This window comes from Pangasianodon hypophthalmus, chromosome 24, assembly GCF_027358585.1.
Source record: "Pangasianodon hypophthalmus isolate fPanHyp1 chromosome 24, fPanHyp1.pri, whole genome shotgun sequence".
NCBI classification, from domain to species: Eukaryota; Metazoa; Chordata; class Actinopteri; order Siluriformes; family Pangasiidae; genus Pangasianodon; species Pangasianodon hypophthalmus.
In genome coordinates, this window is record NC_069733.1 from 18,973,364 (window position 1) to 18,989,986 (window position 16,623).

General features: G+C 40.8%; 1 protein-coding gene across 2 annotated transcripts in view; it reads left to right on the plus strand.

Moving 5' to 3' along the window:
* Window positions 1-16,623, plus strand: part of emid1 (EMI domain containing 1) — a 93,741-nt gene that overhangs the window by 46,114 nt on the left and 31,004 nt on the right. For both annotated transcript variants that reach the window (XM_026931305.3, XM_026931307.3), the window contains exons 4-5: window positions 12,021-12,116; window positions 12,366-12,427. In XM_026931305.3, coding sequence (XP_026787106.3) covers window positions 12,021-12,116; window positions 12,366-12,427 — 158 coding nt within the window. The remainder of the gene's footprint in view (window positions 1-12,020; window positions 12,117-12,365; window positions 12,428-16,623) is intronic.

Below are 16,623 nucleotides of genomic sequence, written 5' to 3' on the forward strand. Positions count from 1 at the left end.
GATCTTTGGATACAGACTCTATGTTCGATGGTGCCCTTTTTTTTCCTCGTTTTCCTTCTCTGTTTCTTATTTGGCCCGACCGTGGTTTGTGGAATAGGGGTTTCCGCAGAAGTTTTTGGAGTTTGTTCTGTTTTTCCACAAGCTGCTTTGGCCCGTGGCTACGTGAAGGACGCACTGCATTTAGCGCGGTATTCCCAACCTCATCCCTCATCCCTACGCCAAAACGAGGCCTTTAACACCAGAGCGAGTCCGACATTTATTCTTGTCAATCTTTTATTCCGTTTAGATTAACAGAACCATAACTGAATATCTTGTTTGAGCACTTTTCAGCCACTTCAGTTTCTCCTCAGAAGGTTTGAGATTCATAGTGCAGTGAAAACTTGCCCAAATCAAACAACTCTGCTTTTTTACAGTTATTTAAAAACTGTAATTGGTGTATCCTGGCACTCATTTGGTTCTTCTCCGCTTTGATGGCTTTCTTAATTACTAACATATCCCGGAGTTGTTTTCCTGTTCTTTTTAAACAAAGCTCTTATGGTGCTGATTCCAGAGGGTTTTTTTTTAAAGCCTGTGGTCCATTTGGAGTGGCACGTGTAAGAACCAAGGACGCTTGTCCACTCAGAAAAACAACACTCAGAGTTCCTCTGATGGTGCAGATCCTTTACTGAAGCGCCCCCTGGTGAGCGCTGGGGAAATGAGACATGGATGGATGCCTGGGTGTGATATTCAGAGGGTCACCAGGGGGGTTTTGAGACAAACACTTGAGAGGCAGTCATGTTTTACGATGGGAGGAGGACACTTTGGTGTTGGCATGTCTGTCTAATAAAAAAAGATAATAAAAAAGAGGAGTTGTTGCTAAACCGTAGTAGGTGGGCATCAGCAGCTCCTTCCCTTCCACTGTGTCCAACATCTGTTTTCTTTGTGCGGGAGGAAGTATGTGAGAACAAGGAGGTGGTTCTGCGGTGTGGAACGTCTCATTTCGAGGGCTTAAGGTTCTGCCTGTCTGCGGTCCATGCTGCCACACGCACACACACACACACACACACACTTGATGCTAATTTTAGTCGTCTTGCTCGCTTGACATGTCAGCTCTGACATTTCTGAGAAGAGTGTTTCCATTTAGCCATGCTTCATTCTTTATCCTTTCCATCTCCAATCACCACATTTCCCTCATGAGAGATTTAGTACAATGCTTTAACCAAGACAGCAGAAATGAAATAGGGGCATCTTCTGCAGCAAGGAAGAGCAGAGAAGAAAAGATGAAATGCTTTTCAGTCAGGTTTGGTGTCTGAAATCCAGGCTTGGGAGAAATTCTCAAAAAAGAAAAAACTTTGTAATGATAATCACTGAGACAGGAGCTGAGCTTAATGAATGAAGTAAATGAACGAGTATCACAGTTGATAATCTTTAATTATTGACATCAGTATGGTTCATCCTGCAGCCCTACATTTCTCCACTTTTTGAACGTTTATCCAGTGAGCACCAGGTGACTTGAGATGTTCATGGACTTCCATTATTGCTCCAGCCTCACCTAATCTAAACTGGCAACTAAAATATGTTATTAGACCATTAATCTTGATCTGGCCTCTAAATACACATCCTGTTCTGGTCCGTATTAAACTTGACGTCTTGTCTACAGCCAAACGATCGTCTTTCCTCTGACCCCACGTGACTTATTTAAAAAGAACTTCTTCATGCCTTAACCCAACAGATCTGTAGATCCACCTGGTACATGTTTGCATTTGTAGTGCCATGTGTAGGCATCTGGAATGATGTGGGACGCTATAGTGATATCTTTATCTCTTACCCGTTGCTATAGGACAGGAAAGGCAAGCGTTTACTTGATAGACTCACCTTTGATAGACAACGTTCAGCTGCATCTCAGAAGGCAGTAAAAGGTAAAAACGCTAGCGAAGGTGCTGTTTCTGAGCCAAGATGCAGCGTTATTTTTGAGCAGTCTCTTTCCTGCGAACTGACAGAATGCGACACCCTTGTGTTGCTAGCAGTTATCCTGAGTTAGCTTGTCATTTTGGAGAATTAGGTTAGCAATGAGTGTCTAAAAAAAAGGCTCTGTGTATGTTTTGCGTCAGGGGCTCAAATTCTCCAGTGTTTCTACCTGAGCTTTTAGCATGAGAAAACTGGAACCTTCTGCATTACTCATTGGTCTGATACCAAAGGTCCCAGTAGGATGGTTTCTGGTAGGCCATGTGCACAGCTTTCCAAATATCAGAGCCACTGCAGTGTTCACTCTACACAACGTTTAACCTTTCTGATCGTTGGTGAACGTAGTGGTGTGCAGTGTGATCACTACACGACTGCTCGCAGATGATGTTCACACACTACACAATCTTTCAAATCCCGCTTTAAATAAACACAAAAATAAACGCAAGAGCTGTCTATCATGTGACTTCATTGAGATGGAGTCTGAGCAACTGTTTAGTGCAGAAACATCCAGAAATAGAAATAAGAGAAAACTGATGAGGAAGGATTGTTCGGTGAGGTTACACACGCAAAGAAGCGTAGCTGTTTTTCTCCTGCGCTCCTGCGGGAATGATATCGTTCTTGTTTTTAAGTTGCAGTTCTTTGTTTAGAATGACAGCGAATAAACCTCTTATGGAAGCGATATGATTGTGTTTACATTTTGTCCTCGCTCTGTCACACACACATAGATAAATGCTAAACTGGATTCTGAAGCTCCTACGTGTTCTCATGAGCTTCCTCTTGGAGTCTCTGTGGCTGTTACTCGTCGCTGTTCTTGCTACTCATCAGAGACGTGATTCGCTGTGGAGAATATCAACCACGCTTGAAACATCGGAGAAAATCGCACCGCTGTCAGTTTTGTCGTGACTCGGGGTGGAGAAAGCTGGAGAAATGAGAAACGAGGAGGAGGAGTCGAGTGACAGGACACCCCCTTTCCTGTGCAAGATTACAGACTCTGTGTGTGTGTGTGTGTGTGTGTGTGTGTACAGTGAACGATTACAGGTCGTGTGTGTGCACATCTGGTGAGACAGTGGGGGGGAAACGGGAGTCGTTACATCAGGAACGGAGAGATTAACGCCCTCGTTCACCCCCAGACTAACCCCCTCATCAGTGTCTTGGGGCTTTATGATGAACAGCTCCTTTTTGGCACCGATGTGGAGTCAGGTGTCGGGTTTAAGCAATAAAACCGCAGTTACGCTAATTATGTGCCGTTTACGTCAGCTGGCAAAACCAGAAAATTTGTACTGAAATAAAAATAAATTCCATTTTGGTTCAGAAGTTTAACTGTGACTTAGCATTTCAGAAACATCCCAGAAGAATTACCATTAATTCCACTTCCTCCTGAGAAGCTAATATTTTGGAACGCTAGCTAGTCGTGCCATTAAATAAAATTTTTTAAAAAGTTTACAAAATAGTAATAACATTTAATTCAGCCTCCTGAATAATGGAGTATATTTCTGTCCTTTTGTTAAAAGAATAATTTATAATACGTTTCAGAAGTTTTGTTTAAGATCTCATGATAAAATTAGCAATTTGGATTATTTTTAATCTTTTATGATTTTTTTTTTTAAATGAAGGTCCGCCCCTTTCGGAGATCAAAGCAGTGAAATAAATTGTGATATGGACACGAATAGCTTTATTGTCATTTTACGGCAAGTACGGCGAGATTCTGTGCGCTGTAAAGAATTTAAAAAGTAGATCATTTAAAAAAAATGATATATGAAAAAATAAATAGGAAATTGTATAAATGTAGAATACAATACAATTATAAAAGTGGTGTGCAAATCTACATGCATGAGCATCAGGGTTGAATTTTTCCCAAAATGAAACCGGACGTGAACTTCACGTGAAATTTATTCTCAACGTAAATCTGCGACACGAAAATGTTGAATACACAGAACGAAATCTTAGAGAAATTTTTCTTTAGAAATTTCACTCACTAAAAATCGACTCTGCCTGAATATTTTTTGAAAATAATAAAGATAAATGAATTCATATAAATTTAAAAAGAAAGAAAGAATGAAAAGCAGCACCTGCTGTGGCTGGAGAAGATTCTCAGCTCAGGAAAAAACACTCGCTAGGGAACACTTAATCACACCGGAGGCCTGCTTTAATCCCAAATCACGTTTAATTCACGTTTTCTGTTTGGAAAAAGGCTCACATGCGCACACGCGCACACACACACACACGCACACACACACGCACACACACACACACGTCTGAGCAGTCAAAAGTGTGTTTCTACATCCAGAAGGTAATGAACTTTAACAGCGTGTGTCACAGTTTAGGATAATTCCAGTGGTTACTTTGGCTGCGAGTCAAACACAATGGCCAAATCTGTGTGTGTGTGTGTGTGTGTGTGTGCACGTTCACGTGAAGGTGTGTGTGTGTGTGTGTGGAATCACAGTGATTTACTGAGACGACGTGTCTGTATGTAAGAACCTGTTTCTCTTTTTCTCCATTTCTTTCTTTCACGTTCCCTCTTTTTGTCTCTGTTTTCATTTGGCTCTGATTTGCTGCAGCACTTCGTTCCATGCGTGTGTGTGCGTGCGTGTGTGTGTGTGTGTGTGTGTGTGTGTGTGTGTGTGTGTGTGCGCGTGTGTGTGTGTGTTTTGTGTGTGTGTCTGGGTGAGCTGAACTTCACCCTCCTTCTAAAAATATTGTTCCAGACCCTCGTTAGCTTTAATAACGCCGTGACCTCACACTTGCACCTCGCTGCTGACCACGTTCAGGGTCAAAGGTCAAAGGTGAAGGGAGTGACAGATGAAGACTGGTCATGTGTAAGAGCCAGAATGTAAGTCTTGCGATGGTTCTGGTTCTAAAATCTCAAACTGTTCTGGCATTTTCCTTCGCAGAAGATCAGTTCGACTCGGTTAAAATGCTGCTGGTCTTGAACCGAGACCGATGACATCATAGGATTGGGGGTGGTGTCGTTTTGTCGCCATGGCAACTAATTTAACGGCTCAAGGGATAAATATGAATGGCGACAACGGTTATCTTTTAATGCTTAAATATTAGTGATTAGTTCACAGCGCTAAATAAGACATTATTAGAGCTTTTGATGAAGGAATTCTGTTTCATATCTGCAAAGTAAACGAATACTTCTCCGTCCAATCATCTTTAAGCGTTCTGCTTTCGTTGCCAAGCGGTCGTCAGTTCTCACGCCTCCGAAATCCTGCAGGAAAAAAATGAGGAAAAGAGAAGGAAACTTCAGCAGAAAGTCACTACACTACCACACATCTGTGTTTAGCCAATCAGTGAGCTGCACTATTTTTTAGCTCCGCCCACCAGAGCACAGGTACTTACGGTTACGCTTACGATTGCTGCTATTAAAGTTAGAGAAGAGAAACTCTGTTTATCACACTCATTCATCTCTGTTAGGGGGAAGACTGCTGCTCTCAGCACCACACACTCATTACACACCAGGTGCTGCTGAAGTGTGTGTGTGTGTGTGTGTGTGTGTGTGTGTGTGTGTTCCCATAGAGCGTGGCTCTGAGAACTCTGAGCTGCTGAATCAGCACTATCTGTGCTGTAAGAGTGAATGTTGTGTGTGTATGTGTGTGTGTGTGTGTGTGTGTGTGTGTGTGTGGCATCCAAGTCCACGCGGCTAATCCATGAACACGTCCATGCATGTATTATAATTAGAAATATTTAATAAATTTGTTTAGATTAAATATATCACTATTTTTGCAGGAAATTTATATTTCCTAATTAATGTCTTGCAATCACCAGAAAAGTACAAACTGTTTTCCTCCTCTGACGACTGACTCACTCAAATTTAGCTAATTCCTTAGCCAGTAATCTTTAAAACTCCATGGCACTGTTAATGTTTTATTTCAGCGAAGGTCAAGCTGCGTACTCGGGCTGTGTTTGAGAGCAGGAAGGCATGGAATCATGTCTGAGATCCTTCACACACACACACACACACACACACGTATTCCATCGTAGACATGTTGCTGTCTGTTGGTGTTTGTCGGTATCTTGGCTTCGTCGTGACCCGTTTCCTGTTTCGTTACAGGTAACTCTGTAGATATCAGTGCGCTACCTCTGATTTATGAGATGATACAAGCCAGGGGTCGGAATACAGAAATACTTCTGATCGGCTCTCTACACTTATATATACACTTATAAATACTAACACTTGCTGAACTCGAGGTCCTGAGTTTCCATCCTAGCCGGAAATTGTTGGAAATTCCGAGTTTCAGTTGAATGCAGGAATAAATTGTGAATGGCTTCATGTTCACTGTATATGATCCCCACACAGGGTATAACATAATGCCTACATAGTACACCACACACACACACACACACACACACACACACACACACACAATACACCGCTGTTTTCCGTTAAGTCACTAAGATTAAAGTATTGGCTCCCCAGCGTTATATTTTAGTTGTACTGCAAAGCTGAAATGTTGACAGTGAATATATTTTCCGTTTAACACGTCGCTAGTTTCCTCATATTCCTCAAATGCGACCTGATTGGTCAAGAGATTAGAAAAAAGTGCAGGATGCCACGCATTCATTTGATGCAAAACGGTTTTTGTAAAAGCATCCACTTCCTGTAGGATTACATGTAGAATGTTCGCAGGAGGTTGAAGGAAAAAAACCATGCGAAAGCGCCTGAGGTTTTCCGCAGCGAGTGCAGTTGTGTATCCCGGATCTTCTGTGGTGTGTGTTTGCTTATGTTGGTGTTCGAGATCACAGAGTAAAGAATGTCGCTGTGGCCGTTTGTGTTGTGATGTTTAAACGCCCGACTGTCAAAACAGTTTTGCAACGTCACATGCTCAAGTAAACACATCTGTGCGTCTGTGATTGTGTCACTTTCCTCACACACACACACACACACACACACACACACGGATACAGATGCATGCTTGCATGCATTTCTTGTGTATTATAAACATTCTGATCATCAGAAAAGGCTGAAACGAGCCTCAAACAAGCCACAATCATACCCAGACACACACACACACACACACACACACACACACCCTGTTGCAGTAAGGAGTTTTTTGACAACATTGTGTAAGTGTTTACACATTAGCCTGATCACTCCCCTTTTGATTTAGAGACTTTTATGCTGATAAGCCGTGATACACAATTATTCCCATCAGCCCTGACAGGAAGTGACCTCATAACAGGAGAGTGTGGGACCATGGAGAGATTTCATCACTAGTTGAAGTCACTCTGCTCTGTGTGTGTGTGTGTGTGTTTGTGTGTCTAAGGGTGAAGCTGTGTTAATAAAACAGTGGTGATAAAATCACTAACCGAGACTCCCACAGGAATACACACACACACACACACACACACACACACACGCACACAGAGTGTAAGGTCAAACTCATTCTCAGGGTGATGTGATGTTGTTCTTGGCAAGTTAAAAAGGGAGTGTGTGTGTGTGTGTGTGTGTGTTATAATGTGCCCAAATAATGCAAACTGTCAGTTCACATGTGTGATCTATTACAAATGCAACGATTTTGACTTGACATGGTTATTACACAATTACATACACACATCTCTCTCTCACACACACACACACACACACACACACTGAGTATGACTGAGAATTTAAAAAATAGTCAGACTTATGATGAAGATGTTCAGAAACAGAGTGACACTAGGTCCTTTCGCACTGCGGGAACCTTTTCATAGTACCGGAACTAATTGTGGAACTACCCACTTTTTGGCGTTTTCGCACCTCCGGAACTGGGTGTGATTTTAGTACCGACTGCCTTTTTTCGAGAACCAAATGAGCTCCTACTCCGGAGCAGGGTCTAACCTCTAACAACTGGTACTATCCGTGACGTAAGTAGACGTCGATTGGCCAAACGCGTACAAAAACGCCCTCACCCGCCATGATTTAAAAAGTGTCGCAAGTATGGAGAACAGCGATAGATGGACGCGAGACACGACAAACACACAGCTCCGATCACAGCGTCCTCCATCCTCCGGTTGTTTACGCTGTTCTTCTTTGTTTCCGTTGATGAACGCCGCGCACAAATGACGTCGCTGTCGACCGGCTTACGTCACTTCCTAGTGCCCGCTGTCGGTGCGAATGCAGCCCTTTAAACGGTACTGCGAAATAGTTCACGCAAAATCGCCCAGTACTTTAGTACCGTAAATTTACTTCTGGAACTAGAGCGGTGCGAAAGGCCCTACTGTAGTACCCACACCAGGTCAGCGTCTCAGAACCCCAAATCAAATTTGCACACTTTTCTCCCCAAATATATTTATAATAAATATCAGGTGAGATGTGATCAGTGTGTGAGACGTTTGTCTCTTTAGTTTTGTGATGCTAATGTAGAAACAAGGCTTACGGTTTAGCTAGCAAAACTCATTTAATAATCAGCTTCCAGATATTAGCTAAAGACTGAACCACCAACTGCAAAAGAACGAATCAATGTTCGTGTTTTATTTTTCTGAATTTCTTTTTTCTGTCATTTTCTCCTGGACGATTCATGGTGGGCGGGTCTTTATTTGAGAGTCATGTTTACCAATTTGCCAATCAGAATTAGCCTGTCTTTACTACAGAGTTTACATATATATATATATATATATATATATATATATATATATATACAGGAAAAGAGAGAGAGAGAGCGAGAGAGAGAGAAAGAGAGAAAAAAGAGCTCTTAAATAACACCAGCCCTGCACATCTGCGAGCTACAGTGCCGGAGAAAGAGGCCGCGGAGTTCCAGCTTTTTTGTTGCTCTATTTCCGGCTAAAATGACACCTCAGGCGCTGCTACGGAGCTCATAATGTTTCAGTCAAACATTTTCAAAGTCCAAGACTTGTTTATATAATTGATCCAATTTTTAGAGAACCAGATGATCATGGACCAGGACTGGTTTGAGCCCGTTATTACTGTATGAAGCTGTATATATTTTTTGTAGATGTTATGTAGCATGTACGCTTTCAGCTGTCGATGTTACACATAGGTTGGTATGGCATAGGTTATTGTTTACTGTTTTGGACGCCATATTGGTAACTCCATGACGGCATGAATTGTCCATCCATCCATTTTCTGTACTGCTTATCCTACACAGGGTCACGGGGAAGGTCTGGAGGGGGACGCCACAGGGCACAATCACACACACTCACACACCAATTCACACACTATGAACAATTTGGAAATGCCAGTCAACCTACAGTGCATGTCTTTTGACTGGGGGAGGAAACCAGAGTACCTGGAGGAAACCCCCAAAGCACGGGGAGAACACGCAAGCTCCACACACACGGCGGAGGCGGGATTCAAACCCCAGCCCCGGAGGTGTGAGGAAACTGTGCGAGTTCTCCCTCGATATTTTAACCCTATGGTCTTTACACCAACCACAGAAACCACAGTGGCTTCTTTCCTGCTGTCTTGGACTTGCTGTGTGCCCTATTTTGGGCAAAACTGCATCTTGTTACAATTATAAACATTTATACACACAGTTTTAGTGTAGTAGTGTATGTGTGGTAATAGTGAGGAATGCTAACTTGTGTTTTTATAAACACTGAAAGGAATGAGAACTTGCATGAGCTACATGTAGTGCTGTAAAAATATCAGAAAGCTGTATTTTTATCTAATGAACACGTTTTAGACGAGTTTACTTGTGTACAAGCCAAGACTTCAGTTTCTCACAATAACAACATAAAATAACAACAGTCTGAACAGAACACTGTAAAAGAAGTGTTAATCACAGTTATCTGATCTGACGGAGCTCCACCTCAAAACTCGCAGCCAGAAATGTTTAACAAGCTGCTCGCCCTCAATTATTTTAGATCATTTTGGCACAAATGTGATATTAGTGAGCTCAGGGTTTGATCCCACTCAGGTATGTTAAGAAGTGAACCATGTGACCTTGTTCAAAGCATCAAACAGTTCTCAGTTTTTTTAAATAAAATAAAAGTCCTGATTTATATTTCAGTCTTATAAAATGGTAGAGGCCCTAGCATCACTCACTCTGTTGCTGAAGGCCGAGCGTTCATGAAATAATGAGAGTTAGGAAGAGTTTCACTAATTTCTTTCCACTGCTTCAGCCTTTTTTATTTCTCTCCCAGCCTTGCTTTAGTGTTCTGCCTCATTACAGCAACAGCCGCACTTATTTCTTTTCCAGGCCTTGAAAAAACACGGAAGGTGCCACATCATTGGCCGCAGTGTTGCCATAGTGACCGTTTGGCTGTGTGGGATTGGTCGAGCGGTCCTCCTCAGTCTAGCCGGTGATGAGGTCCTGACCTGGGCCTCACGCTAATGACTGGAGCAGCACTGGGAGCTAGCTAGTCTCAGTGGTGCTAGCATGCTAACACCCCACACATGAGCACATGTGAAACCCAGTCAGTGAAAAGAATAAAGAGAGAGGGAAATATCGCCCACCGAACAATACAAGGAAGCCATTGTTTTTTAATGAGAACCCCTCCTCCTCTTTCTTGGCTAAATTGATCTCCTCCTCAACTCTCAACTTAAACCTCCCTTTCTGGAGGACAGAGTGCTGATGCAGAAAACCAAACAGGATAGATGATCTAGTGTGATGATCTAGATGAGCATGAAATATCTAGCTGTTTTACCAAGTGTTTCACTAGATTTACTTATTAAAGGAAAACTCTGGCGTTTTTCAAACTAATCTTAATTTATCCATGTATAGTGTATGTGTGAATTTTCCTGCACTGATTAAAACATTTTCTGCTGATTTACTTATAATGGAAGTCTAAGTGCAGCTGTTGAGCTTCATTAGTACACATTTATGCGAAAAAACACGCTATCATAAATTCTTTGGAGATCAAGCTACTTTTTGAGAAAAATAAGTGCTTGTGCCAAAATCACTAGTGTAGTTGTGTGGGTTTGATGGTGTCTGTATACAAAAAATTTCCAGTAAAGATACTGGGAATTTTTCAGAGTTGGAGATTTAAATTCAAAAGTTATTCATGGAAAGTTCCTGGTATTCAGAATCGGGTTACGCAGCTGCTGAAGTGGATTTCCTGCACTCTGCTTACACTCAGATTATTAAAATCATTTGCTTGTAGTTCACACCTCCAAGGTTGGCAGATGTTTCTTGAGCAGAAGCTTCCAATCCGGATAGAAAATGCAGACTGAAAACGGAAATAACTTTTTTTGTTGTTAAATGTAATATGATTGTTTTAAATCAAGATATAATATAAAAATAATGTGGTGATATCTGAATGAGAAGAGCGTTGAAATAAATCTAATAGGAGTCTAGTATATCGCCAATATATTTTACTACGGTTTAATTTGTCAAATATTTGAATTACAGAGTTCTACATCTGCCCTTAGACTTCCATTATACATTAAGTACGTTTGAAGTACACAAGTTTGCTGTTCTTTTCTCGGTTCAGAGAAACATGTCGAAGCTCTACCACGTTACTCTGTGGTCATCACACACGCAGGACAGAATCTAGAGATGTGAAATTAGGTTTAAAAATGTTGGAGTTTTCCTTTAACAGGCATTTTTGCAGATTAAGTTTGGGGTTCTAGAGCAGAGAAAACTGCCAGAACACCAGGGAATCTCCACTACGATGCGTTTGAGAAACTCCGTCCCAGTGGGCTGTGGTTTGTGGCGTGAAGCAGCTTTGTTGGTGATTTTCATAAGCAGAAGTGCCGCAAAATTCATCCACCTCCTTTTTCCTCACACAGTATTACATTATTCTGTTTAGCTTTAAACAGTATGGAGAAACTGAATCTCATGCACACACAGCACAACAATGAGTGTAGGAAGAGTGGGAAAGAGAGCGAATGTTGGAGGCTGGATTAATAATTTTGGGTTTTTCATCTTGTTCAGTTCATCATACTGGGCTTCGCTCCAAGTAAAATGATCTTTCAGAGCTCTGTCTCGCTCACACTGGCATGGCTTTGTGAGAAAGTCTCGTCCTGAAAATTGACTCATGTTGTTGTTTCATGCTTGAACATGCTGATCATTTTCAATTTGTGTCACATTCATTTTAATTTAACGGAATCAGATTTGGTATAATCGAATGTAATTGAACTGAATTTAATTGAACTTAATCGTGTTCTTCTTCCTCTGTGTGTGTGTGTGCAGGTTCTGCGAGCGGTAATCTGTTGGCTCAAGAGGCCGTGAGAAAACAGGCAACTTTCCGCAAGTCGGCATTACCCAAGCCCACAGAGCAGCTCTCCAGTACGAACCAATCACGTTTCTTATCTCCTCCATTTGTTATAAAACCAAACATTCACTCACTCAGTCATGTTCACATGAAATGGCTTCTTAGCTCTGGTTTTATTCCGGACGTTGACATACAGTATTTCCTTCTGAAACAGACGTGTTGAAATGTTTCACTGATTTACACAACAGGCCTAAATCATGTGACCATAATGCAGATTTCTCTCTCTCTCTTTCTGTCTCTCTCTCTCTCTGTATCTCTCTCAGGTTGTCTAAACTGCAGTCGTATCACGGCTCTCACCGATCGGCTCAGCTCTCTGGAGGAAAAGGTAACGTGTCGCACCAGGAGCGTGTCTTCAGTTTATCATCCGCTGGGCAGTGCTTTATTTCTTCCTTTAATTCCTGTCTGAATCAACCATGAACCTTATACACAACATTAACATTCTCCATCAAACACTAACATTCACCATCAAACACTAACATTCACCATCAAACATTAACATTCTCCATCAAACATTAACATTCTCCATCAAACACTAACATTCACCATCAAACACTAACATTCACCATCAAACACTAACATTCTCCATCAAACATTAACATTCTCCATCAAACACTAACATTCTCCATCAAACATTAACATTCTCCATCAAACACTAACATTCTCCATCAAACATTAACATTCTCCATCAAACACTAACATTCACCATCAAACATTAACATTCTCCATCAAACACTAACATTCTCCATCAAACATTAACATTCTCCGTCAAACATTAACATTCTCCATCAAACACTAACGTTCTCCATCAAACACTAACAATTCCATCAAATACTAACGTTCTCCGTCAAACACTAACGTTCTCCGTCAAACACTAACGTCCTCCGTCAAACACTAACGTTCTCCGTCAAACACTAACGTCCTCCGTCAAACACTAACGTTCACCGTCAAACACTAACGTTCTCCGTCAAACAGTAACAATTCCATCAAATACTAACGTTCTCCGTCAAACACTAACGTTCTCCGTCAAACACTAACGTTCTCCGTCAAACACTAACGTCCTCCGTCAAACACTAACGTTCACCGTCAAACAGTAACAATTCCATCAAATACTAACGTTCTCCATCAAACACTAACGTTCTCCATCAAACAGTAACAATTCCATCAAATACTAACGTTCTCCATCAAACATTAACGTTCTCCAACAAACACTAACGTTCTCCATCAAATACTTAAGTTCTCCATCAAACATTAACATTCTCCATCAAACACTAACGTTCTCCATCAAATACTAAAGTTCTCCATCAAACATTAACATTCTCCATCAAACACTAACATTCTCCATCAAACAGTAACAAGTCCATCAAATACTAACGTTCTCCATCAAACATTAACATTCTCCATCAAACACTAATGTTCTCCATCAAATACTAAAGTTCTCCATCAAACATTAACGTTCTCCATCAAACAGTAACAATTCCATCAAATACTAACGTTCTCCATCAAACATTAACGTTCTCCATCAAACACTAACATTCTCCATCAAATACTAAAGTTCTCCATCAAACATTAACGTTCTCCATCAAACAGTAACAATTCCATCAAACACTAACATTCTCCATCAAACACTAACAATTCCATCAAATACTAACATTCTCCATCAAACACTAACGTTCACCATCAAACCCTAACATTCTCCATCAAACCCTAACATTCTCCATCAAACACTAACATTCTCCATCAAACATTAACATTCTCCATCAAACACTAACATTCTCCATCAAATACTAAAGTTCTCCATCAAACACTAACATTCTCCATCAAATACTAACATTCTCCATCAAGCATTAACATTTTCCATCAAATACTAACATTCTCCATCACGTACCAGTAACCAGCGTTTTCCATCAACCCCCAATAAATACCAATATTTCACACGAAATACCAACATTTACCAATAAACACCAGCGTTCTCCAATACACACCGACATTCACCAGTAAACACAGATGATCTCAGATAAACACCAGCGTTCTCCAATACACACCTACATTCATCAATAAACAGATGTTCCCTGATAAACACCAACATTCTCCAATACAAATCAGCATTCATCAGTAAATGTCAGCGTTCACCAAGAAACACCAACTTTCTCTAGCGAACACCAAGGTTCACCAGTAAAGTCCAGTGTTCATCAATAAACACCAGTGTTCACAGTTAATCACTAATGTTCACCATAAAACACCAGTTTTCACAAATAAACACCAACATTCACAAATAAACAACAGTGTTCACCAGTAAGCACCAACTTTCTCTAACAAACCCCAACGTTCATGAATAAACACCAACATTCATCAATAAACAACAGTGTTCACAAACAAACACCAACTTTCTCTAGCAAACACCAATGTTCACCAGTAAAGACCAGTGTTCATCAATAAATACCAGCATTCAGAGTTAAACACTAGCGTTCACCAAAAAACACCAGTGTTTACTGATAAACACCAACTTTCTCTAGCAAACACCAATGTTCATAAATAAACACCAACATTCACCAATAAACAACAATGTTCACAAACACCAACTTTTTCTAGCAAACACCAAGGTTCACCAGGAAAGACCAGTGTTCATCAATAAAAACCAGCGTTCACAGTTAAGCACTAACATTCCCCAATAAACACCAATGTTTACCGATAAACACCCACGTTCTCTAGCAAACCCCAGAGTTCACAAAAAAAACACCAACGCTCACCAATAAACACCAGCTTTCTCCAGCAAACTCCAACGTTCACCAATAAACACAAAGATTCACCAATAAACAACAATGTTCACAGACAAACACCAACATTCACCATTAAACACCAAAATTCTCCAATAACAACAATGTTCTCTAACACACCAACTTTTTCTAGCAAACACCAACGTTCACAATAAACACCAGCATTCACCAATAAACACCAACTTTCTCCAGCAAACACCAGTGTTCATGAATAAACACCAACATTCACCAATAAACACCAACTTTCTCCAGCAAACACCAGCATTCACCAATAAACACCAACTTTCTCCAGCAAACACCAGTGTTCATGAATAAACACCAACATTCACCAATAAACACCAACTTTCTCCAGCAAACACCAGTGTTCATGAATAAACATCAACATTCACCAATAAACACCAACTTTCTCCAGCAAACACCAACATTCACCATTAAACACCAACTTTCTCCAGCAAACACCAACATTCACCATTAAACACCAAAATTCTCCAATAAACAACAACGTTCTCTAAAACACCAACTTTTTCTAGCAAACGCCAACGTTCACCAGTAAACACCAACGTTCTCTAACACGCCACATTTCTCTAGCAAACACCAACATCCTCCATCAAACACCTTTCTCTAACACACACTGACATTCACCAATAATCACCACCATCTTCCAGCACACAAATGTTCCCAATCACCAGCATTCTGCATCAAACGCTTATAAGAAGTATAAGTGATTTGAGTTGTGAGAAATCTTTTGTGAAGGAACATATTTAAGAACGAAAGAACAAGATGTAACATCAGTAATCGATTTAACAGCAACAACAAAGAGAAAACAACTGGAGTAGAAGGGAATATTTCTGATGAATGGGGTGGGGACGTGGGACTGGTGGACCTGCTGTAATGCACTGTATTTGGAACAATGCTCGCTATGTATCCCCAAGTGTGATTTATAATATGGCATATTTCTGATGTTTTTTTCATATTAATTAGATTTTTTTTTGTGACTGGTTTTTGTCACTGGGTCTGCACTTGATCAGGGTTTGTCTCTGCTTTGGATCTCTGACAGTCAGGAGATGTTCGGCCAATTCATACTCCGTTTTCTTCGAGTTTGATGAATGTGTTTTTGTTTTTGGCTAATCTGGGAATCAGGGTCAACGTCCATAGGGGAGATCGGATCACAGGTAATTCCACAAACATGGAGGTTTCTGGGGAAACTAAAGTCGGCTGTTTTACAATAAGGAAAGAGGTTTTTTTCAGGACGCAGTGTGATTTCCAGTTTGTTTGTTTGCTTGCAGCAATATGAACGCGTTTGAGGGAGAACTCGCACAGTTGGTACGTGGTATTAGCAGGACACGTCCAGCTGAGATTATATGGATGTTTTATAGAAAAATAGAAAAATATACGCATGTTTACAAAGTGGAATCAAGACAAAACTGGGTGAGAACTTGAGAAATTGACACAATAAATTCACCAAGACTAACAGAAAAAATAATATCATCGCCTCCTGCGCGCCTACAGGTGTGGAGTGTCTGATAAAGACGCACACCAGGTTCTTTTCGAGTAACGAAATGACTGCATGCTCGGTGCATGTTCTTTTTTTTGTTCTTGGTTTCTTGACGTATATAGCTGCATTAAAAAAATGATTAGAACGAAGGTTCCATCTAGGGTTCCTTGGTGTCTCTCTCTAGGAAAATCCTTAAAGATTCTGAGAACTATACAACAGACAATTCTTTAAGGAAAGTGTGCAAGTAGAACT